Below are 24191 nucleotides of genomic sequence, written 5' to 3' on the forward strand. Positions count from 1 at the left end.
CAAACGCAAGGATTATGATCATTTTATTATTATTATTTTATTGTTGTTGCCACTGTGCAACATGTACTCTAGGAAAAGTGGATCGGTTCTGGTGTGCTCTGGCACCAGTTTGACTTAAACTACTTGGCCTCTCAGTGAGAAGCCCTTTGGTGCCGTTGGTGTGGTTTTCAGTGCCTTGGGACGTTCTCTCGACGTGAAAAGTACTGTATCAATGCAATTTGTTGTAGTTTTAGTTTATTTTGCAATGCTCAACTGCAAACCGCAGACGATCTAACAACAATAATAATTAATACTAACACAATCTCCACTGGACAGCAAACGACACACTTGCGTTTGGGATAGAAAACGGTCAAATGCATCGCGATTGGTTTTTTTCATTAAAAAAGGAAAAAGAAATCCACGCACATCGAACATTCTACGTCGAACAGGAAGCGGGACCGTTTTTGGCCCCTTGACCTTTCACCTCATGGGTGGTGGTGCACTCGGACATCGCTTCGCTATATCCACCCGCAGCTGAAGCCAGGAGTCATAATCCTCCGCTGACATCTGAACCACTTTGTCCCGTGTAAACTGTGAACGAGATGTAGACAGGATAGCAGTCACTTGGGGGCAATGAGTAAGGTTGTGGGTTCGAACCCCAGACCGGGACTTAGAATTTGCACGGTCAAGGCCGATGCTCCAGTGCAGTGTTGGGAGGGGGCGGCGGGGGGGGCTCAGAGGGATAGGGTGGGGAGCAATGCATTGTCGGAGATGCCATCCTTCGGATGAGATAATAATCCTTGCATTTGATATAGCGCCTTATCATGTCGTCGAGACGTCTCAAAGCGCTTCAAGGACTATACTGTAAAGTGAAATGATATGTGTATTTTGTGCAATAGTCCATATGGAGAAAAATCGGGGAGAAGGGAGGGCGATGGGGGTGGAAGGGAAGATATATAGATATTATTATTATATTGGGGTGGAATAAGACACATGGTTTGCAGAGTGGAGGATGAGTTGGTCTCTATGATTGTTGACCAGGACACTTTTTTGTGGCAATATGGTATGAGGGGCTAAGACTAGGTGGGATTGGGGGAGATGCCCTCACCTCGATAGCTGAGCTGACATAGGGAGAGCACAGCTCCCAGTCTCGGAGTCCGCTCAGCACTCTAAGGAAGTGCTGGGATCGAACCCTCAAGTCCTGACGGTCTCCGAGCTTCGACAGTCTCCTCAGCGCCCGGCTGATCTGCGGATTTTCCTTCAGGCCCTCGGGAATTCTGGACAGCAGGCCAGAGAACCTGGGAAAGGAGGGGCAATCAGGGCCAAGGAGCGGGGAGGAAAGGGGTGCGTAAAAAATAGAGACACGTTTCCTGGTCTGAATTGGCTCAATTTTACCTCCCCCTAAAAAACATGTCACCCTTAAAGAGAAACAGTGAGGCTGAATCCTGTTTATTGTGAAATCGTTAACTGTAATAATAATAATAATAATAAGCCTTGCATTTGATACAGTGCCTTATCATATCTTCGAGACGCCTCAAAGCGCTTCACGGAATATATTGTAGAGTGGAGTGACTGAGTATTTTGTGGGCGAAACGCCCCAGCCAATTGCGCCCAGCAACGTCCCACAAACAGTCGTGGATTGAGTGAGTGACCACATTTTGGGGGGGGGGGGAAGGAAAGGATTATCACCGCCAATCGACTAACTATCTACTTACTGCTAGGTAAACAGCCTAGAGACGTGTGTGTGTGGAGTAAGGAAACTTGCCAAAGATTTTGCCCTGCCCCAAGGAATTGAACCCAGGTCCTCTCACTTGCAAGAAAATTCTGGGCTTCCAAATTGAGTCTGATTTTAAGAACTTGAACCTTGCCACTATTTGGGGCGATGTTAAGTTTTAAGATAGGGAGAGGGGGAGGGGATTGGAGGGGTGGGTGGGGTGGGTGGGGGGGTGTTGGGGGGGGTTGGTGGGGTGGGCGGTTGAAGCAGGGTTGAGGTGAGGAAAAGGGGACTTGATAAGAATGGATGGGATTAGTTTGCGAACGTCTTTGATGCTCACCAGGTCTCTGCCCGGCCTTGAACTTGATCTGGCCCGGGCTCTTCAGCCAATCGGCACAAGTCCTGAGCGTACGTGTGGGGGCTCCTCGGCTGGTCTAAGGCGTTCAATTTGCTTCTGCCGCTGTCCAAACGCTTCCTAGATTTGCCAACGAGATGCTCAGCGAAGGGCAAAGTGGGTGAGGCCTCCAGAGCTGACAGCCTTGCGCCAAAAGAGTCACCGCGATGCGCTTTAGAGAGAGACGTGTCAATTTCCAGTCGAGCGTCAACAAGGCTCATGGCCTCCTGCTTGGCTCCCGTTAGCGCTCCACACCTCGGGTGCTGATAGCATCACCGTTCACGGGATGCACTCCACACCTCGCTGAGCCAGTAAGGAACCTTGGCATCTTGTTTGACACTCGACTGTCCTTCGAACCTCACATCTGAGCCGTGACCCATTTTACCCCACCATCAGGGGGATGTGCATTTAGCCTCTCTGCCCCCACCATTGGGAACTCCATCCCACAGTCCCTTCACCTCGCCCCTTCCCCCCCCTCCCCCTTTCCCTTGCCTCTTTCAAGGCTCACCTCAAGACCTTCCATTTCAACCGCGTCTTCGATCACCCTCCTACCCTCCACCCTCCCTCCACCCCTCCTGATCCCAACCCCCAGCTCAGGTCCAAATCCCTGACCATCCGGTGCTTCAGGCTGTCCTCCCGACGTGAAAGCCGTTAAGACACGTGTTGTTCTGGTTTGTTTGCACAGACACAGACGCGCTGCCCGAGAGCAGCACACACTATGCAGACGTGCAGTGCACATGCAATACACACGCAGCGCCCACACGCAGTACGCACTGACCTCTCTAAACATGCCAGGCTGTCGTGCAGAGACAAGACAGCCTCCTCCGCTACCTCGACGAACTTTGACTGCAGATCTGCCGAGAACCTCGATTTGCTGGCGCTAAAGCGGCCGGCGTTCGAGAAGGGGTGTGTCGGGGAGCTGAGGGACAGGAGGGGGAGAGGGAGAACGGTCACTTTAACTCCTTCGTCCGCTGCCCCTAACCCACCAAAGACAAGGCTCCCACCCCAAACCACGCCTGCCGTATCGTACATGTCAAAGTCAAACGTGCGTCGGACGAAACTATGGAGGCACAAAGGGGCACCTCGGCTTCACGTCTCTTCCGATAGAGTAGTGCTGCCCCCAGCCTTGCGCTGGAGCGAGAGTCAGACTGTGAGCTTCCGGCGTAGGGTTTGAACCCACAACCGTCTGACTCAGGAGGTAAGAGTGTTATCGACTGAGACAGGCAGAATCACTGCCGGGGTGGGGTGGGTGGTGGGGGCGGGGAGAGAGGGGTAAAGCGGTTGGGGGGTGGGGGGGGAAATGTTGGCCACGATTGACAGGCGTTAGCTGGAATTGCAGCGAAGCAGGATTAATTTGGAGTTAAAAAGCCTGGTCTGCACGAAACACTCCATGGACTGAGAAGACTTCACGGCTCACCTTCTGGGTCGCTGGGCAGGTTGACAGACCCCAGGCTGCTGTTGCTGCTGCTGTTGCTGTTGCTGTTCTACACTGCGATCAGTCCACCCGCACCTCTGCTCGCTCCTCGGAGCCGCAGCCGAGCTAAGATAAAAGAGAAACATCTATCTGTGCGTCCGATCAGATGAGCCAAATCTTCCTTCACTCTGCGAACCATGCGTCTCGTTCCTCCCTTATATCTTCCCTCCTTACCCAGGCTGGCAAATTTGCCGAATTTTGGATGCTCCGAAATATGCCATAAGGAGAGTCAACGGAGACCGGATGGAATGTCCCACCCCCTTGTGTTAGAATACGTTACCTTTCCTTACAGTTCTTCCTCTCAGCCCCCTCTTCTCCGTGTAATTCCTTCGCTATGCTCTGGTGCACAGACTCCAGCAGTTTCCTCAGGTCTGTCAATACATATACAAGAATCATACGTCCCTCTATGGTATGTCGGCCAATTTGTATCTGTAAACTCCGCAACATCGCCCGGCTCCGCCACTGTCTCACACTGCAGGCCGCTGAAACCCTCAGCCATTACATCCAGGCTTGACTATGCCAACTCCTTGCTTGTCGGCCTCCCCAACTCCTCCCTCCACAGGCTGCAGATCATCCAGAACTCTGCAGCCCGTGTCCTCTCCCGCACTACGCTCCGTGACCCTATCACCCCCGTCCTCACCCGACTCCACTGGCTTCCCATCACACAGAGGATGCAGTTCAAGATCTTGGTCCTCACCTTCAAAGCCCTCCACGGTCTCGCTTCCCCCCTATCTCTGCAACTCCTAACCCCCTACCATCCTGGTCGCTCCCTCCGCTCAGTGGGCTCAGGCCTGCTTCATTTCCCCCGCCTCACCCACCCCACCATTGGCGGGCAGACCTTCTGCCACTCTGCCCCTACCCTCCGGGACTCCATCCCACAGTCCCTCCGCCTCGCCCCCTCCCTTGCCTCCTTCAAGACCCATCTCAAGATCCTCTTCGACCGTGCCTTCAGTCACCCTCAGGTAATGTTGTTGTTGTTGTTGTTGTTGTTGTTGTTGCTGTTGTTGTAGTGGATCCAATGCTATTTACTGCTATGCAGCCCCTCCCACTCCCACTCGGTGAGGAAATCGCTGTGTGTGAGCTGCTTCTCGCGACCGGCGCACAGGAAGTGAGGTCGCCTCGCGCCCGCATTGTACCAGAAGTGACATCAGCAGCGACCTGGCAGCCCGAACAACAACAACAAAACAACAACAACTTGTATTCACACACAGCGCCCTTCACGCCGGACGGGGTCTCGGAGCGCTTAAGTCAGCCATTTTATAGCACTCGCTTCTCTTTCGTTCTCTTTCTCTCTCTCTCTCTCTGATTGTGGGCAGACAAGAGTTCTTTCTGAATTTAATCCCCTTCAATTTAACCCCTTTCCTTTGGACACGGCCACCTGCATTGCGGGGGCAGGGGAGGGGGAGGAGGGGAGAGGGTGGGGTGGTGGGGAGAGGGAAGGGGACCTCAGTGAAGGCCCTTCGGCGTCTGTGACGCTCTCTGAGGGGAAGAGACGGAGGCCCTGGGAGGTCACACCGCCCCAGACTGAACGTGGCATCATCACCATCTCCAGCCTGACGGACGACGACGGCTCAGTCTGTGCAGCCTGGTTGCTTAGTAATCGTGCGATGTTATCTCAGCACCTGCTGCTTCAAACCCTTCTACATCGCACACCTCCTGTGTTAAAAGGCGGTGGCCATGTGGCTGATCCTGGAAGACCGGGGAGGAGGGAGGTGGAGGGGCGATCAGAGGCAGGGGAGCGGGTTTGGGGAAAAGGGGAAATGATATCTAAAATGTCAGGAATATGGGGACAAGGGGCAAGCGGGGAGACACGTGAGTAGTTGTAGGATTTGGGGTAAGAATCAGGGCATCTATTCCTGTGATGTGGGGCTGGGCTAATAATCATAGCAATAGTGATAATCCTTGCATTTGATATGGCGCCTTATCGCGTCGTCAGACATTTCAAAGCGCTTCACAGGACTGACTGTAAAGTGCAGTGACTGGTGCGTTTTGTGGGCGAAAGGCGGCCGCTGATTTGCGCACAGCAGCGTCCCCCACAGACAGCCTCGAAGCGAACGACAACACACAGTTGCGCGAAAGGGAAAAAAATTGGGACCTCGGACAGCCTTTTTCATCCACTCTTTTTTTTTAACCGATTTTGATCAATTCGTATTTTCCGACTTGGGAGTGAAACGGAGGATGGACGCGGGGAAACATTTCTGACTCGGCCGAACACCGTATAATGCAGGGATTAAGCCCAAACCCGGTTCCGTGGCGTCACCCGGTGGCAACGACAAACATTACACTGGAGAGTGAACTGGGAACCCAGAGCAATTTATAACAACAATAATAATAATAACAATAAGCCTTGCATTTAATATCGCGCCTTATCACGTCTTCGCCACGTCTCAAAAGCGCTTCACAGGATACACTGTAAAGTGGATTGACTGTATCTTTTTTGTGGGCAAAACGCGGCGGCCAATTGCGCACAGCAGCGTCCCCACAAACAGCCGTGGATTGCAGCGACCAAATTATCGTTATCAATTATTTATTATCACACCGGGTCACAAGGCCGGGTCGGATGAAGAAGGCCTTTCCAGCCCGTTAGATCTCATCCCTCCAGAACGCCCGCCCCACTCTTGCCCTCCTCCCATCGCAGCATCAAGCTGCTTTCTAAACAAGTCCTCCCCCCCTCCCCCTCCCTCTCCCCCTGGCTCTTTGTCAGGCTCCGCCGCTGTGAAGCTCTCCGGGAAGCTACCCTCCAACCCCCTTAAGGGCGCTATATAGTTGCTGTTGTTGTTTCGTCCCAGTGCCTTGCTCTCAACCACCCTTCCTGGCAACCTCGTCCCAGTCGGGAAGAGAAGCTTCCTGGTGGCTGTCCTCGAATTGCCCCCATTTGTAAGCGCAAGCCTGATCAAGGTCTTGGGTGGGGGGGGAGTGGGAGAGATGCAGGGTGGGGTGGGGGATGGTGGGGGGGAGTGTAGGGATTCTGGGATGGAGTTCCAGGTTTTGGGAAGAGTGGGGAGGAGTGGCTGAAGGTGAGTTGGGAGAGAGAGGCCATGTTGGGTTCTCAACATGAGGCAAAGGGGGGTTTCAACACTGTCTTAAAGTGGACGAGAGGCTGAGATCTGAGGCTGCATGGGCAGTAAACCCTCTCGGGGGTAGTTGGGGGGGGGGGGGGTGTGTGTGTGGTGGGGTGGGGAGTGGGGTTGAGTGGGTGGGTGGGGGGGGGGGGGTCAGGCTGCTCACTCACAGTCTGTCACCGGCTCTTCGTCCTCCCGCTCCTGCCTGTTGTGACTGACGGAGCCGTTGGTGGCCGATTCCTCCTCCTGAGTCTCGCACACGAGGTTCAGCCCTGAGGTGCCGGCCGCCAGCTCATCAGAGCTGGTCATCAAAGACGAGGCGCTGTCGGGAACCAGTGTCTGGTTAGACGACATCAGGCTGATCCGGGAAGCGCTCCCGAAGGAGGTTTTCCGCAGGTGGAAGGATGTCCTGCGGGGGGTCCGATGGCCCAGCTTCTTACCCTAGAAATGAATAAGAATAATAGTCCTTACATCTTATCCAGTGCCTTTCCCCATCGTGAGGACGTCCCTAAGTGCTTCACAGGGTTTAATCATCCTGATATTTGATATGGCAACTCATCACCTCGTCGAGACGTCGCAAAGCTCTTCACGGGATACACTGTAAAGTGGATTGATCGTGTCTCTCAAGAGCCTCTTCTTCGACCTTGCCTTCAATCTCCCTGTGTCACCTCCCCACCCCACACCCCCCTCCCGCCACTGCCCTCCACCCTCCCTGATCCCTGGTGTTGTTGTTGTATTTTGTGGGCGAAACATGGCGGTCAGTTTGCGCACAGCAGTGTCCCAAAGTGAATGACTACATTTTATTGGGTGGGGGGGGAGAGGGGGGATTGTTGGCCAGGAAACTGAGAGAGAGGGAGAGAGAGAGAAACTCCCTTCTCTTTCCGAATAGTGCCGCGGGATCTTTAACGTCCGCCTGAACAGGTGCGGACAGGGGAGTTGGGTCAAACTAAACCGCTTGAATTTATACAGCTCCCCTTCACCCGGCATTAACATCTCCTAAGAGCGGAGCACGGGAACGTCTCAAGCGAAGGATGGCACCTCCCGATGATGCAGCAAGTCCTGACGTGGGGTGAGGGGCGCGGGGGGGTGGGGGTCGAACCCACAACCTTCTGACTCAGAGGCGAGAGAGCTTCCAACCGGCGCGACACGAAGGTGAGAGCGCAGGTTACCTTGGATTGCATCACGAACTGCTCCCATTTGGTTTCTATGGCTTTATCTTTATTGATCCTCTTGGTTGAGCTTTTGGTTCCTCCCGGATCTCTGAAACAGAAAGGAAAACTCTGGAGGCCTGAACGCTGGGTAGGATTCCTCCCATTCAATAACCATAATAATAAATAATAATCCTTGCATTTAGTACAGCGCCTTATCACGTCTTCCAGATGCACTCAAAGCCCTTCGCAGAATAGATTGTAAAGTGAATTGACTGAGTATTTTGTGGGCGAAACGCAGCAGCCAATTGCGCACAGCAGCGTTCCCACAAGCACCGTTGGATGGAAGTGACCGATTTTATTATTGCTTTTGTTTTGAAGGATTATTATCAGGCGTGTGGAGTAAGGAAACTTGCCCAAAGTTTTGCCCGGTCGGGAATCGAACCCAGGTCTCTCACTTGCGAGGCGAGTGCTCTAATCACTGAGCTACAGGACTCCTGTGAACCATTGCAACCGTTTCAACCTTCTGACCCAGAGATGGGAGCTCTACCCACTGAGCCAGGCTGACACCCATTTTTAATCAGCTGTAAGCTTCGTGCCAATTGTCAATCGACTCTGGAACGTAGGTGTTACTTGTAAGGTGCAGCACCAATCATAATAAATAAGCCTTGCCTTTGATTATCGCCTTATCTTATCGCCTCGTTGAGACGTCTCAAAGGGCTTCGCGGAATATACTGTAAAGTGAATCGACTGCGTGTGTTGTGGGCGAAACGCGGCAGCCAATTGCGCACGGCAGCGTCCCCGCAAACTTGAGTGAGTTTGGAGCGATCCGCCAATCGACTAACAACCGGGTTCCTACTTACTGCGAGGTAAACAGAGACGCGTGGGTTAAGGAAACTCGCCTAAGGTTTCGCCCTGCCCGGGAATCGAACCATCAAATGGATGCTGGCACCCGAGGTGGTGCTGTGTGCCCACCGGCTCTCGGGGTTAGCTCACCTGCCGCTCCAACAGGTCAACACGCTTCCCGTGGCGTTGGGTGGTTCGACGGTCAATGTCTCCAGCAGCCAGATCAGCACACAGAGCTGGCGGAAGAGAGTCTCGCTGTGTGTGTGAGAGGAGAGGAGAGGAGAGGAGAGGAGAGGGGGAGAGAACGGGACAGAGGGAGGGAAGGGAGAGAGGAAAATACATAAATTAATAATAATAATAATAATATGATTTGGTTCCTCCCCACCCCAAATCCATGAGTGTTTGTTGGACACCGCTATGCGCAATTGGCTGCCCGTGTTTCGCCCACAAAACACACAGTCGATTCGCTGAACAGTATATCCGGTGAAGCGCTTTGGGACGTCTCGAAGACTTGATTGGGCGCTATACCAAATGCAAGGATTATTATTATTATTATTATTATTATTATATTATTATTAGCACTATCATCCCGTGGCGCTGTTTGAAAAGAGAAAGGAACAATTCCCCCAGGTAACTTTGGCCATTCAACGCCACGGCTTTAGTGGGCACTGCGTGCAAACTGACTGCCCCATTCACCTCCAAAAAAAACCCTGCATTCTACCAGTAAATCCTGCGAGGCAACTGTAAGATATTTTGACGACCTGTTAAGATGCGATACTGAATGCAAGGTCGAGTCGCACGGGCTCTTTCCCGTCCTGAGGACGTCCCAAGGCCCTGGGCTGTCGGGGACTTGGACCCGAGCTGGGACGGGTTGGGATCAGGAGGGGTGGGGGGTGTGTGGAGGGCAGGGAGGGTAGGGGTGGTAGGAGCGTGACCGAAGGCGCGGTCGAAGAGGAGGGTCTTGAAGGAGGCGAGGGAGGGCCTTGCCAAACAACACCCCGTATCGCGAACGGGACTTTTTCGGGCTTACTCACGCATCTCTCTCCGTCAACCTGGTTGACAGCAGGCTGCAGTGTATCGGGGTAAAAGGTCGTGTAGGCACCACCCTCTTCCTCCTTGAAGACCACCTGCCCGTCTCTGATCCTTGCCCGGTCACCTCGAAGGACGCTGGCTCCGTTTTAAAAAAGCTAAGGAAATATTAACAATAATAATAATAATCCTTGCATTTGATATAACGATATAACTGCTTTGCCCACAAAATACGCCGTCAAATCTACCTTGCAGCGTTGTCCTGCGAAGCGCTTTGAGACGTCTCGAAGACGCGATAAGGCGCTATATCAAATGCAAGGATTATTACTATCAATATTATTATTATTAAATCTGCGTAAGGTGTTTGACCCTGAAGCACCAGCCCAGAATCCGCCTGATACAGACGTACTTTTCAGGGTCACTTTGCTCTCCCTCGGATTCCTCGTCTGATGAAGGTTTGGGTGGGTTCCAGGCCGCCCTGCGCTGTTCCTCTCGCCTCCGCCTCGCGGCTAACAACTCGCCCTCCTTCTCCTCCTCCTCCTTCTTCAGACACTTGAAGTAGCCCGCTCCCCGCCTCACCGCGCTCATCAGCTGTCTGGAAACCGGCAAACGACATATCCGTTAGCCGCCCAACGAGGGGCAAATCAAATAAATCCCTGCAAAGGGCAAAGGCTGAGAGTCTGAAATAAAAACAGAAGTGGCTGGGAACCCGCAGCAGGTCAGGCAGCATCTATGGAGAGAGGAAAGCGAGCGAACATTTCGAGTCGATGGCCTTTCGTTCTGACGAAAAATAAATCCTGTCGCCGGATGTTTGATGACAACAACAACAATGACAACTTGCACTTATACAACGCCCTACACGCAGGGCAGTGTCTCAGAGCGCTTGACCACCCGAACGGGCAGACGGGACCTCGGTTTAACAGGCGTCTGACCCAAGCGGAAACCCAGCACCTGTGGTTAAGAGTATCCAAACCAGACTGTGAGTTCCACACGTGTGTGTGGTGCGTGTGCGCGTGCGTGAGTGTGTGTGTGTGTGGGTGTCTGCACCTGCACCACACCTCCCCCGTTTAACACGCGCACAGCCTACTGCGGAGACGATGAAACGTCCGCGTTTCCGCCGCGCGTTTTGGTCTCGTTGTCGATTTCAACGGTCGCGGTGGCAACGGCAAATGTCAAGTTGTTGACCCTGCGGCCAATTATCCGGACGAGATTGCAAACGGTGGGCTCGTTACAGAGCGAGCGGATTACCCGTTGTTAAGGGAGTTGTTAAGGGAATTAACATGCAAACCGTCAGCCCGGGCGAGCTCTGCTTGAACCTCTGGCTGCCAACGCAGAGGGAAACAAATCAAGACCAGCGCGTTAGCACGGGAAGCGATTGAATCATGCAAACGGTATTTAAGTCAAACCCACCGCCCCCCCCCCCCCACCCCTTCACAGCGTGTCCTGCGAAGCTCTTAGAGACGTCGCGATGATGCGATAAGGCGCTGGGTTTAAAATGCGAGGGCTATTAGTATTGTTATTATTATTATTATTATTATTACTTCCCTCTTGTAACCCACAATGCACTCGAGTAAATTGGTGATCAGCAACAAGAATGGAAGCTCATATTTCTGATATAGCGAGAGAGAGAGAGAGAGGGATTCATCCGCAGGGTCTATAGTCATCATCACAGCTGTGTGGAATTAACATTGATACAAAATAATGGAAACCACTCTCTCTCTCTCTCTCTCGCACACTCACACGCACCGGATCGAGAGAGAAATCACCTTACAGCAGAAGCTGTACAAAACGTGCTGTTTGTCCGCTCCGAAACTAAGAAAAGGCCGTATTGGAAGCGGCAGTGATGAATTGTTCGAGTGCTGAGAGCAATTATTAACTGTGCTGATGGATAAGACTGGGCCGCAGCGGAGTCAGGCCGTTTAAGGTCGGCTTCATCAGCGCATTAACCTCGGGGCTCAGTAATAAGGAGTCCGCGTTCCATCCTCCATTCCGCCCTTTCAGCCACTGCTCCCCGAAAAGTCTGGAGCACGCTCCGCCTTGGCCCTGTCCCCCACCACCCGCCACCCCCCCCCCCCATCCTTCCCCGTCTTCAGGGCGCGTCTGAAGACCTTCCTCTTCAACGGTGAGGCTGAGATGATGAATACTTGCAGATTGTCTGCATTCCTTCAATATAATTACAGCCATCAACACCCCCACCACCCCCCACTCACCACCCCCCCACCACCGCTCCGCCGTTGTTAAGCACTCGGAGACGCTACCCTGAGTGGCGAGAGCTGTGTAGCTCAAGTTGTTGTTGTTGCTGATGTTTTATCTACTAAGAGCTGCTTTGCCCGCGGGCAGCAGGAGGGGAAGCTTGGCAACGCAACGGGAACTACTACCCAACTAGAGCGGCAGTAAATTCGCTGTTTTGCCAGCGAAGCTGGAATTATGTTGGATTTTAACCCGCAGGGTGATGTTTTTAACCCAAGATCGGGGTGGGGGGGGGGGGGGTGGTTCTACTCATTGGCAAAATGCTGCCAGTAGCACCACCTGGTGGCACCGTCTGTTCCTGCTCAGTCAGAGCATCGCCTCATGTTGTTGCCTTGACACTTCGATGGAAGTGTCGGGCGATCGCGGAGATGGTTCTGTCCTCGCGCCATCTAAGCCGACACTCCGCACTGTCAGAGGTAGGTGCCTTCCTTCGGCTGAGACGTCCCGTAAGCCGAGGTCCCATCCGCCCGCCTGCTGAGCCGGACGGTAGAAAATCCCACGGCACTGTTCGAAAAGAGAAGGGAGTTTCTTCCTCCTCCCTCTGGTGTCGATCGAAGGCCATTTTTCCCACCCCTTCAATTCCCTGCCTCAACTTTGAGATCTGTCGCGTTGAACAAAACTTGTGTCGGGCATCGAATCATTGCAATGCACAGCTGAGCTACTCAGAGGACGTAACCTTTGCCTTGTCCTTTTACCTTGTGTGGACGAGATCCTTACGGATGGTCCTCAGTTCTCTGCTCTCGTGAGTCAGACGCAACAGCTTTCCGGGGAATAACTGCAAAACAACGGCAAAAAAAAATCCCCTCCATTTCTGTCAACCTTTGTCCATCTTCAAGCACGGTTCTGCCGGACGTTACTTTGAGCTTTCACTTTGCGTAGGGGTAGGGTGGTCCCAGCTGGACAAGCAGCAGGAAAGCTTGCCGGACAGCAATATCAATGCAAACTCCGCGACTTTAGTTGGTTAAGACTCCAGCAGTTACCCCAACGCACACTCTGGGCTCTCCCTCCAAGCCTTGGCTCTTGCCAAACTGCGCCTAATACTCTCCAGAATTAGGTAAGCAGGGGGCGTCCGTCCAGGGAAAGAGAGAGAGAGAGAGAGCAAACTGACAATCAACTAACAGCTTCCTACTTGCTGCAGGGTAAACAGGCGTGTGGAGAAAGGAAACTTGCCTAAAGGTTTACCTCGGCGGGGGTCGAATGCGGGTCCTCTCGCTTGCGAGACGAGCGCTCTAACAGCTACGCTACGGGACTGCAATATGGGGTTTAGGACTCACAACCTTGCGACTCTGAGACAGGAGCATCACTGACTGAGCCAGGCCGACACACAGTTTGTGAGATGTGAAATGCTCACTTAAGCGAAGTCATTATCAAGCAACGACACCAGAAGAATGACAGGTTGGTTACCTTGTCATCCTTTGAGACGTCTGGGGAGACGGGGAGTTTTACTTCTTCAAGTTTTTCTTCCGCTGTACCGTGTGTCTCATCGGTAATATCCTGGAGGGCAGGTGGCTAAAAGGAACACTATGTAATAATACAGCGGCTTATCACGTTGTTGAGACGTCTCAACGCGCTTCACAGAATATACTGTAAAGTGGAGTGACCTGTGTGTTTTGTGGGCCAAACGCGGCAGCCAGTAGCGCACAGCAGCGTCCCCACAAACAGCCATGGAGTGAGCGACCAATTTTATTTGGGGGGGATTCTTAGCCAAGGCACCGGGAGAGAGAGAGAAACTCCCTTCTCTTTTCAAATAGCGCCGCGGGGATGTTTAACGTCCACCTGAACAGACAGACGGGAGCTTGGTTTAACGTCTCATCTGAAGGGCGGCAACTCCGACAGTGCAACCCCTAACCCCCCGCCCACCCACACCCACCCACCCCCCCCCAGCACTGCATTGTGTGTCAGCTTAGACTTGGGGCTTGAACCCACAACCTTCTGCCTCTCAGCCTCATCCCATGGATGTTTGGAGGGAACACTGCTGTGCGCAATCGGCTGCCACGTTTAGCCACCAAAATACGAAGTATATTTACAGTATATTTCCCGTGAAGCACTCTGAGTGGTCTCAACGACGTGATGAGGCGCTGCATCGAATGCAAGGATTATTACTGTTATTGTTACTACAACAGGTTAAGGTTAAACTCTGACCTGATCGAGCTGCCCCAGCGAATGCAGAATGAGCTTCTTGGTCTCCAGGTAGAGAGGCGCTCCGATTTCCTGATAGGGTTTCCAGCTGACAGACCTGTATCCCTGCTGGCTCAGCTGCCTCTGTCTGCGCCGATAGTTCTCTCGGAAAATCTGCTCCCTGCTGGGCTCGCAGGGATTGTAGACGCCAAGCTCTGAGGTCAAGCTTCTCGCCTGAATCTTTAACCCTCCGAGAGGCGGGGAGGGCAAGGGCTGAATGATCACGAAACTCCGCGGGTCTAGCCCTCGGCAGCTCTGCGTAGGCATTGCTGAGCTGAGCAGAAAAAAAAGCAAGAGGGTTACGTTATATATCAAGCAATCTGGGACGCAACCTGATGCGTGGGGCGCTGTATAAAATGCAAGTTGTTGTTGCGAAAGCTCAAGAAAAACGTTTCGTTGGGAGGGATGTGTGGGGTGGGGGGTGGGGGAGCGACGTATGGGGTGAGGGGGAGGTGTGTGGGGTGGTGGGGGGAATGTGTGGGGAGGGAGGGGGAATGCGTGTGGGGTGGGTGGGGGGGAACGTGAAAGTTCTGCAAAACAACTCAAACATGTTTTTCTGTCTCCCCCCCACCCCCCACCCCACCCCAAACAAAAGAAAAGTTTTCACGAAAAACTTTTTCCTAACAAGAAAAAGAGAAAAAAAAGAAACGAGAAAGAGAGAGAGAGAAAGAGAGAAGTTCAAAACTTGTCTTTCGGGGGAAAAAAAACTATAAGGGAGACTTTTTCAGCTTTTAAACTTTAAAAAAGTTTTTGAACTGTTTTAAAACGTTTCACAGGCCTTCCTTCTCGTTGAACAAAATAATCATTCCGTGCACCCACGTGAACCCTCCGTCAGCTCGAACCACCTGTAAAACCGACAGCCGATTACTTAGTTAAGACTATGTTTCCCTATGTTTTTGTCCAACAGCCTCTGTTTCCAATGGTAACAAACAAAGCCACGGCTCACTCCAACTCATGAAAGAAAGGGTGTTTTTTTTTCTCTCTCCCTCTTCCTCTCTCTCTCTCTCTCTCTCTCTCTAGCTCTGTCTCTCTCACCCGTCCCCTTTAAATATACGACTGGGATTTTTCCTCTGAAGGCTATTTCTACTTTGATAAAAAGTCGTTCTCAGCAAGTCATTTTTTTTCGGCTTCCAAAAATAAATGTTGTTTTCTCCTCCCCATCCCCCCATCCCCCCACCCACCCCTTTTGCGCTCCAGATTCGAATGCTTCTTTCCTGACGCCCCTTTGGAAATGCGGCAGATTCCGAGCCAAGTTGCAAATCGGATACCTCCGCAAACTGCACCGACGACCGCGACAAAATTGCATTCGCATAGCGCCTTTCACGTCGGGCGGACGTCCCAAGACTCTGGTATACCACAGCTGTGATGGAGACTGATATCACCTGAATAACATCAGGAAATATTTTATTGTTTTTTAATAGAAAAAACGCACACATATAATAAAGCAATATCTGGATGGCGGAGCCCTGCAATGACTTTCTGTGAAGTTACATCTAAAACTGTGACCCTCAAACCACGGTCTTTTTATTAAAAAAATGATAAAAGCAAACCGAAAAGTACGGATTCCGCAAAGTTGGGATCAGATGGGCTGAAGGGCTTCCTTTACAGGATTTTACCGCAAAGGGAGTTGACAGTGGATTTTCTCGGCAAACACGTCAGCCGATTTGCACACAGCAAACAATCATGAAACAGTCAGGAAGTGAATGACCAATTTTATATGCGGGTTGATGGGTCAGGACACCTGTCCCTTCCCTTTATGAAATAATAATAATAATAGTAATAATCATAATCCTTGCGCTTGATAGAGCGCCCTTTCATGTTGTTGACACGTCTCAAAGCGCTTCACAGACTATATTGTAAAATGGAGTGACTGTGTATTCTTATGCGAAACACAGCAGCCAAATGCGCACCGCAAACAATCGTGGATTGAGTGACCACATTTTTGTTGGGGGGAGGGGGGAGGAGGGATTATTACCCCCGGAAAAACGATCTGACAATCGACTTACACCCTGGTTCCTACTTCCTGCTGTGTAAACAGAGATGAGCGAAGTAAGGAAACTTGACTAAGGTTTCGCCATGCTCGGGAATTGAACCGTGGGTGCAGGGTGCGCATTGGACCTTGGTTTAACATCTCACAGAGGGATGACACCTCAACAACAACAACAACAACAACAACAACTGGAACAACTGATACTGAAAAACATTAGAGCAGCCAATGTTATAGCCTGGTGATAGGTCAGTCATGTAATGACCGTGATGTGTGTTTGTGTGTGTGTGTACGTGCGTGTGTGTATACCTGTGTGCATGTGTGTGTGTGTGTTTGCATGCATGTGTGTGCGTGTGTGTTTGCGCGCGTGTGTGTTTGCGTGCGAGCCGTAAGAGTGCTTCGCCATCTCACTCTCAAATTCCTCCAGAAAGTGAAAGTTCCCAGGAATGCCAGTTCATTAGGTCTGGAATTCAGAGCTTGTTAGTTACTCTATTTCTGAACCCTCTCGCACAGCGAGCGCTAAAGCCGTCGGCAACAATTACATTTTCCCTCCCAGATCCCGCAGATCCCATCTTCAAACTTCCAACGTCGCTAAAGTATCCTCGCGCGCAAACTCAGGAGCTGATCGCACCTGAGACCAATATTTCACAGACTCGGAACAAACTGCCAAACCTAAACCAGGTGCCTCGCGTCTCGTTTAATATTTTAACCCTTTTTTTAAAAAAAAGAGAGCGAGAGAGACGCCTCTCGTCAGTGAAAATGGAAGTGGAAAATGGCAAAAGACAAAGAGACCCGGTTAATTTATGTTCCAGGTTGTAGTTAAGCACAACCGTTTCAACAACGACCACAACAACAACAATTTGCCTTTGTACAGCGCTCTTCACCTGCATCCCGGAGCGCTTAAAGTTATTTCTACACTTTGCAGTGAAGTCACGTAAAGAGCTTTGAGACGTCTTCCCGACCTGAAAGGCGCTGTATCAATCGCCAGGATTATTATTAATATAAATTACAATAAACCAACCACAGCTTCAGTGTTAAACTTCACCAAATTGGGGGACTTACACCCTCACCGTGAGGAACCATCAGCGGCTGCACTTTCAGCAGTCACTACAGCTTCGGAACGCTCTCCCTCCGTTCCTCCATCTTGTCCCCTCCATCCGCTCTTTCAGATCTCGACTGAAGACCTTCCCCTTCGACCGGGCTGATGGTCACCTCCCACCCCCCCACCGTGCTCCGCCACTGTTAAGTGCTCCGAGACACTGCCTCGTGTGAAGGGCGCGATATAAATGCACGCTGTTGTTGACGTTTTTTGTCGCTGCGGCAGTCGGAGTGAGAAGCGGAAGGCGTGGCCATTGGGGAAGGAGAGGGAGACTTGCTTGGAATCCAACCACACTGTGCCTGACCCCGGGAATGCTTAACGCAGAGGAAAGCTCCCTACAGTGCAAACATATTCCGTTTCTCCGGCACTCGCATCCATCACCTTGATGAGAAGCTGGCAGTAATGCTTTGTAAATGGGTTGCCGTGGGTTTGATATTCCGAGAATGCAATTTGGGGATATTAAAGGAACTGAGTAATAATTCATGCATCTGGAATCTCTGTCAACACACAGTGGCTGTTAGCGCAAGGCGTTCACAAAGTCCTGTTACCCCCTTCCCCACCCACCCCTTCCCACTGCTTTCTGATGCAGATAAGTCGAGTGTAACAATGTCCGATACCAGTAACTGCACCGTGTTGTGGTCATTACCCGGAAACGTGCAGCCATGTTGCGAGCGCACGGTTATTCTGGTTATTAACGCTGGTATTTTCCCCTCGCTTGCCCAGATGAGTGACTAAACTGGGATGTGTCCACGTAACTTATAACTGACCTGGTGGAGTCCTGCTCCGAGCAGGCTGTGGTAGAACGAGTTCCATGTTAAGCGGGCTGCCACTCAGCATTCAATTATTTAAGAGGCAGAATCTCATCATCTTGACCAATCGAGCAAATGAAAGGGGACGCAGCTTTGAGTGGCTTTACTTTAACAAGGAACGAACGTGACTAGCAAATTTGTCAGGTGGGAGAGAAGGCCTGACTTGCAAACTGATCGGAGTTGGAATGGGATAAATAAATAATTAGACCGTATAATACTTTAAAAAAGTTACGTGAATAAGATAATAAGATAAAACAGGGGGAGCAAGGAGGCTTATTATGTAGTCTTCAAGTCTAGCTCAGCTTCCTGCACGACCATCCAAAGACCCACAATTTTTCTGCAGCGTAGCGGTTAGAGCACTCGCCTGGCGAGCGAGAGGACCCGGGTTCGATTCCCGGGCGGGGCGCAAAACTTAGACGATTTTCCTTACTCCACACGCCTCTGTTTACCCAGCAATAAGTTGGAACCTAGTTGTTCGTCGATGGGCGTATCGCTTTCCGGGGGTAATAATCCCTCAAAAAATAACGCGCGCACTCGATCCACGGCTGTTTGTGGGACGCTGCTGTGGGCAATTGGCTGCCGCGTTTCACCCCCAAAATACACAGTGACTGCACTTTACAATATATACTGTGAAGCGCTTTGAGATGATAAAGCGCTATACATCAAAACGCAAGGATTATCATCTCATTATTATTATACGAGTGACAATGTCAGGGGATGGTGACTGTACGTGCTATTTATAAATTGATGCCTTCCTCTAAGTCAGCTCTCTAAGTTTAACAGCTGAAGTCATTGCAAATGCCTTTGTCGTTGTGCAGACCAGTTGGACAGTGCCAATCCTGATCCTGGTGTCAAATTGTGGGACCATTTATCAGCGATCAAGCAATGGGCTGGATGTATAAATACAGTCAAGATGTGGTGACACTGCATTGTAACGAACCTCAGCAACTTGAGCTGTGACTATTTGGTCAACTCGATCAAAGTCCTCTCTCTCTCTCTCTCTCTCTGCCCCCACCCCACACCGCCGCTCCCACACACAAAAATGTCCGAGCATCCAATTCACTCCAGTTGGCTTCGATGGGATCCCTTCGGTAACTGCCGTTTCCCGAGCCGGCTTTTCGACCAGGATTTCGGGCTGCCTCCCTTCCCCGAAGAACCCGCGGCGAGGGAATGGATGGAGTGGGTGGAGAAACGACTCGGGCCGAGCTGGGCGGGAGGCTTCGCACCCCCCTACCCGGCGGCTAGGGCCCTTTCTGGTCAGTGTCCCCCCACCTTCCCTTACGGGCGGCTCAGTGGGGGGCTGTCCGAAGTCCAGCAGACCTCAGACAGGTGGAGGATCAGTCTCAACGTTAAGCATTTCGCTCCAGAGGAGATCCAGGTGAAAGCGAACGATGGCTCCGTGGAGATCTCAGGTACGTCCCCTCTCCAACTTTCACACCCTCTCGACAAATTAGCAACTCTTACGGATCGGTATCTTTCCTAAGTCGCGCTCCCTCTCTTCCCTTTCCTTATATCAAGCCTCCTCGCATTTAATTTAATAATAAATAATAATAATAATAATAATAATAATCCTGGCATTTGATTCAGCGCCTTATCACGTCTTCGAGATGTCTCAAAGCGCTTCGCAGGATATACTGTAAAGTGAATTGACTGTGTATTTTGCGGGTGAAATATCTTCGGATGTTACGTTAAACCAAGTCGTGGAGCGGGTGACCAATTTTTACTTGGGGGAGGGGGATTATCGGCCCGGAATCCGGGAGAGAGAATCTCCCTTCTCCTTTCTGATAGCGCCGCGGGAGCTTTAACGTCCACCCGAGCAGGAAGACGGGACCTCGGTTTAACGTCTCATCCGAATAGATCAACAGATGAATAGATCGGTGCGGTGGAAAAGATAACACCAGCATAGGATGGTGGCGGTGACTGCTGTAATTTTGATGATTCCGTGTAGCTCTTTACTCCAGGGGTAAATGAGAGAGACTGTTGTCTATCTGCTGCGTATCCACCCTCTCAGTCCCTTTGAGGAAGGCTGTGTTCCGTGACCCTGGTCTCTGCAGTCCAGCGCAGTGGAGCACCACAATAGCTTTGCATCCCCTTCTCTTTAGAAACAGAGACAGTGGGAACATCAGTGAAGTGTGGGCTGTTCTGATCCATTCGCAAAGGGACTGGAATGAGTCTCCAGTCTAAATATATCTCGCGTAATCCCGAAGACTTTGGTGTCCACATTCTTTCGACGACTCGTTTCGCCCACAAAATATACAGTTAATCCCCTTACAGTGTATTCTTTGAAGCACTTTGGGACGTCTCGAAGACGTGATGAGGCGCGGGATCAAATGCAAGGGTTATTATGATTATTATTTTGACTCGATCGAAAGGAACCTTCCAAAATTCAGTATCTCCCAGAAGCAAACAGAGAAGTTCGCCAGAATCATTCCCATCTCAGAAGTTCAAGACGGAAGAGATATTAACTTTTATTTCTTCCCTGAAACTTCTGAGGGCAGATGTTTGAAAAACCATAGACTTTTTTTGCACTGAAACAGTTGAACAATCGGACCCGAGAATTCCTCCCCCCTCGCCTAAATAAAAAATACAGGTCATTCACATCACGGCTGTTTGTGGGACATGCGAACCAGCTGCCACATTCACCTACAAAACACACAGTCACTGCGCACTACAATGAATCACGTAAGGCGCTTTAAGTTGTCTCAGCGATACCTTAAGGAGTTGTATCAAATGCAGGGATTATTATTATTATTATTATTATTTTGTAATAAAGCAAAGATGTTTTCATTCCACGGAGCAATTATCTTGCCTTGTAAGTGCCCAATGAATAACGCAGGGACATTGAGCTCACAGCGTATGTGCTGTGGGCGACTACGGTGGAAATTATAATTATTATTATATATTATTATTATTAAATCAGTGTCAGGAAATGGCTTTCGTGACCAACTTCAATCATCTCCGCTTATTGACAAGTTAGGAGTGCTGCTGCCGTTACCAATAACACATGATCCGAGGGCGGATAAATGCCAGTAGCAGATACAATAACCAATAATAATAATAATCCTTGCATTTGATACAGAACCTTCACGTCTCAAAGCGCTTCATAGCATCTCCTGTGAGGTGCAGTGACTGGGTACCGATAGATAGATAGTTACGAGGATAGGCTGACCAATTTGGGCCTATATTCTCTAGAATATAGAAGAATTAGAGGAGATCTTATAGAAACCTATAAGATCATCAAAAGGCATGATAGAGTAGATAGTGGGAGATTGTTTCCCCGGTTGGAGAAACTAAAACCAGGGGTCACAACCTTAAAATCAGAGGCAGCCCTTTCGCACTGAGTTGAGGAAGAACTTCTTCACTCAAAGGGCAGTGAATGTATGGAACTCACTACCCCAAAGGGCTGTTGACGCTCAGTCCTGGAACATATTCAAGACTGAGATAGATATATTTCTTATGGCAAAAGGGATTAAGTGATATGGGGATAAGGCGGGGTCAGGTTATTAGCTGGAGTTAGATTAGAAGATCAGCTATGATTGAATGACGGGGCAGACTCGAAGGGCCGAATGGCCTCCTCCTGCTCCTACATGTTATGTTATGTTCGATGCCACAGGCATTTTCAAATGCTTTGGGGATGTCAGTATGTGCCCTGTACATCTCGAACACTAGATGGTGCCATTACCAGTTGATCCAAGATCTGGGAATATATTGTATGTACAAGTTGTCCGCGTAGACCTGTCACCCCCATGTTTTTTTCTCTACGCGTCTCATCCAAAGGACAGCACCTCCGACACCTCAACGTTCACCCCAGCTCCGTACTGGAGCGTCAATTCATGTTACAGCATATTGTGCGAAGCGCTTTGAGACGCGATAAGGCGCTGTATCAAATGCGAGGAGTATTATATTGTGTTATATGTTTTATGCCATGTTTATTGGAAACGCTTGTGTTCGCATCGAAGCTCTGACTTCTCTGCGTCGAGTTGTAAATAGCTATTCGATGCTTTGTCAGCAGAGACCGTGAACTGCTCTCCAATCTAATGGTAAATCAATTGTCTTTATTCGGTATCCATCTTCCTAATACACCTGGGAAACAGTTCATGTACTGTACTTAGATTAAATGCTTTTGCTTCGCAGGGAAACATGAAGAAAGACCAGATCGACATGGATTTATTTCGCGCAGTTTTATCAGAAAATATAAGTGAGTAACAACAACAACAACGACTTGCATGTATTTACCCTCATGCAGGTTAGAGACTCGAAGCGCTAGAAAATTGGGATTTAAATTCAATCATTATTTGAGCGCTTTACAAAATTCACAATGCCAGCAAACAATAGCGATGTCAAACATGAAAAGAAGTGAAATTTAATAATAATCATAATAATAATAATAATAATAATAATAATCCTCGCATTTGATTCAGCGTCTTATCACGTCGTCGAGATGTCTCAAATTGCTTCCCGTGATATACTGTAAAGTGCAGGGACTGTAAGGTGCACTGACCCCCTCCCCCCAGTACTGTAATGGAGCGTCAGCTTAGACTATGTGATTCCAAGTCCCAGACGTGGGGGCTTGAACCCATGACTCTCTGACTCGGAAGCCAGAGCGCTACCCACTGCGCCAGGCTGACCCATTTAGAGATCTTGTGGGATCCAGGATGGGCATTTGACTGAACAAAACCTAATTAATTTCACCTCCTGTTACGTGATCACAGGCTCCCTTCGGAAGCAGACCTGTTGGCAGTGAACTCATTCTTGACGTCCGATGGAATCCTTACCATCGAGGCTCCTCTCCCCAAGCCGACTCTCAAGGCTCCTGTGGAGTTTGTCATCCCCGTTCAGACAGAGGTGAAGCCCGCGGCTGAGAAGGACCAGGAGGACAAGAGGGAAGTGAGGCAAGAGAAGGAAGTGGGGCAGGAACAGGTCAGAGAGGAAGAGGTAGCCACAGAGAAACCAGAGCAGGAAAAGACCCCAGGCTCGGTCTGAGCGCCACTGACCGAATTCAGGGCAAGAGTCTCCGCCGATTTGTCTTGTGTGAAGTAAGAGATGCTTTAGCGAAGTTAACGCATGATCAAACCATATCCCGTGCTTAATGTACCGGAGACTGTAAACGAGAGCAATGTGTATCTTGCTACGATAGAATAAAGCAATTCCGACCAAACTGTGACTTTGTCTTAACGGGACGATAGGTGGAGCAGAATTCACAGATGGGTCCTATCGATGAGACTTTTCAGAGCGAGGTTTGTCTGTAGTTTCTTAAAAGAAACTTACAAAGAATGCGGCAGTCAATTGCGCGCGACAGTGTCCCACAAACAGTCGTGGATCGAGTGAACTAATTATTATTACTGTCATTTTTTTTTCAAATTTATTTTTTAATTTCCCTCGGAGAAGCAATCCGCCAATCGACTAACGACCAGGTTCCTACTTACCGCTGGGTAAACAGAAGCGAGTGGAGTAAGGAAACTTGCCCAACTCTTCGCCCTGCCTGGGAATCGAACCCAGGTCCTCACTCACAAAGCGAGCGCTCTAACCACATACCCTACAGTTACCTGTTTTAAGTATACAGAAAGCCTCACAACTGGTGGCAATTATTATCAATTGCTTTGGGTTTCGATGGGCCAATTGCTCTGCAGTCCTAGACTTTCTTAGAGCACCTTGTTGCGCAGTTAAAGGAAGTGATCATTTGATTTGCCACTGACGAGAAGCCAACCTGACGAGTTTTCACGAGTAAGTTTCTCTTTAACAGCAATCTACAGCCTCCCTCCTTTTACTTATGTAAACACTGCAACCTGAAATGTCAGTCGCGGTGAATACAAATTGACGATTTTCCCACGTGATCCTCTGTCAGCCCCTGCGTCGCCTCCTTTCGGAATCATAAAACACCAGGCGTATAATAGAAAGTGCAGCATTTTCCATCTGAATGCGTTCCCATCTCCGATAAACGTCAATCTACACCGGATAAATACTGCCATTACGCTGTTCCTTTGAGAAATAAAAGTAGCTTAGAAGCTTTTTCACATATAAATTGCAATGTATATCAAGGCTGAAAGTGACCTTTCATTGTTTAACGCCAACCGTTCAATTTATTTTTGCTCCAGCGTCCAGCCAAGCAAATCGTGAGATTGCTGAATATATTAAGAGCTCTGATTCAATGTGGGTCAAGCGCGAGACCTGGGTTCGATTCCCGGCAGGGTGAAACCTTGGGCAAGTTTCCTTACTCCACGC

The 24191-nt window shown here is 50.2% G+C and overlaps 2 protein-coding genes across 5 annotated transcripts; one reads left to right on the forward strand and one right to left on the reverse strand.

Moving 5' to 3' along the window:
- Positions 1-64: 64 nt before the first annotated feature.
- On the reverse strand, positions 65-15058 carry LOC103182173 (coiled-coil domain-containing protein 60). Of its 4 annotated transcripts, none has more exons than XM_042337528.1 (15): positions 14853-15058; positions 14039-14348; positions 13301-13405; positions 12592-12671; positions 10056-10241; positions 9652-9804; positions 8768-8872; positions 7793-7883; positions 6794-7064; positions 3842-3932; positions 3505-3627; positions 2866-3006; positions 2034-2168; positions 1088-1277; positions 65-570 (listed from the first exon to the last, which is right to left on the reverse strand). In XM_042337528.1, exons 2-15 carry the CDS (start codon positions 14339-14341, stop codon positions 460-462), a joined length of 2085 nt encoding a protein of 694 aa, XP_042193462.1. In that variant the 5' UTR covers positions 14342-14348; positions 14853-15058; the 3' UTR covers positions 65-459. The 4 variants fall into 4 exon arrangements, with proteins under 4 accessions (XP_042193462.1, XP_042193463.1, XP_042193464.1 ...); XM_042337529.1 differs by having other exon boundaries at positions 14894-14915; XM_042337530.1 differs by lacking the exon at positions 2866-3006.
- Positions 15059-18879: 3821 nt separating this feature from the next.
- Positions 18880-23127, forward strand: si:dkey-1k23.3 (heat shock protein beta-1). The gene is made up of 3 exons (XM_007899066.2): positions 18880-19381; positions 22104-22167; positions 22682-23127. Exons 1-3 carry the CDS (start codon positions 19012-19014, stop codon positions 22950-22952), a joined length of 705 nt encoding a protein of 234 aa, XP_007897257.2. The 5' UTR covers positions 18880-19011; the 3' UTR covers positions 22953-23127.
- Positions 23128-24191: the final 1064 nt, after the last annotated feature.

The sequence above is a fragment of the Callorhinchus milii genome, unplaced genomic scaffold (genome assembly GCF_018977255.1).
Source record: "Callorhinchus milii isolate IMCB2004 unplaced genomic scaffold, IMCB_Cmil_1.0 Scaffold8, whole genome shotgun sequence".
In the NCBI taxonomy this organism is placed as follows: Eukaryota; Metazoa; Chordata; class Chondrichthyes; order Chimaeriformes; family Callorhinchidae; genus Callorhinchus; species Callorhinchus milii.

What these genes read in the sequence shown, in the direction of transcription:
- LOC103182173 (XM_042337528.1), bottom strand. Translation starts at nt 14,341, where the DNA reads ATGCCTACGCAGAGCTGCCGAGGGCTAGACCCGCGGAGTTTCGTGATC. An exon ending in GAGCAAAGTGACCCTGAAAA is followed by an intron (nt 9,805 to 10,055) that starts GTACGTCTGTAT and finishes ATATTTCCTTAG; the next exon opens with CTTTTTTAAAACGGAGCCAG. An exon ending in AGTTCGTGATGCAATCCAAG is followed by an intron (nt 7,065 to 7,792) that starts GTAACCTGCGCT and finishes ATTCATTTCTAG; the next exon opens with GGTAAGAAGCTGGGCCATCG.
- si:dkey-1k23.3 (XM_007899066.2), top strand. Translation starts at nt 19,012, where the DNA reads ATGTCCGAGCATCCAATTCACTCCAGTTGGCTTCGATGGGATCCCTTC. An exon ending in TGGCTCCGTGGAGATCTCAG is followed by an intron (nt 19,382 to 22,103) that starts GTACGTCCCCTC and finishes TTTGCTTCGCAG; the next exon opens with GGAAACATGAAGAAAGACCA. An exon ending in AGTTTTATCAGAAAATATAA is followed by an intron (nt 22,168 to 22,681) that starts GTGAGTAACAAC and finishes ACGTGATCACAG; the next exon opens with GCTCCCTTCGGAAGCAGACC.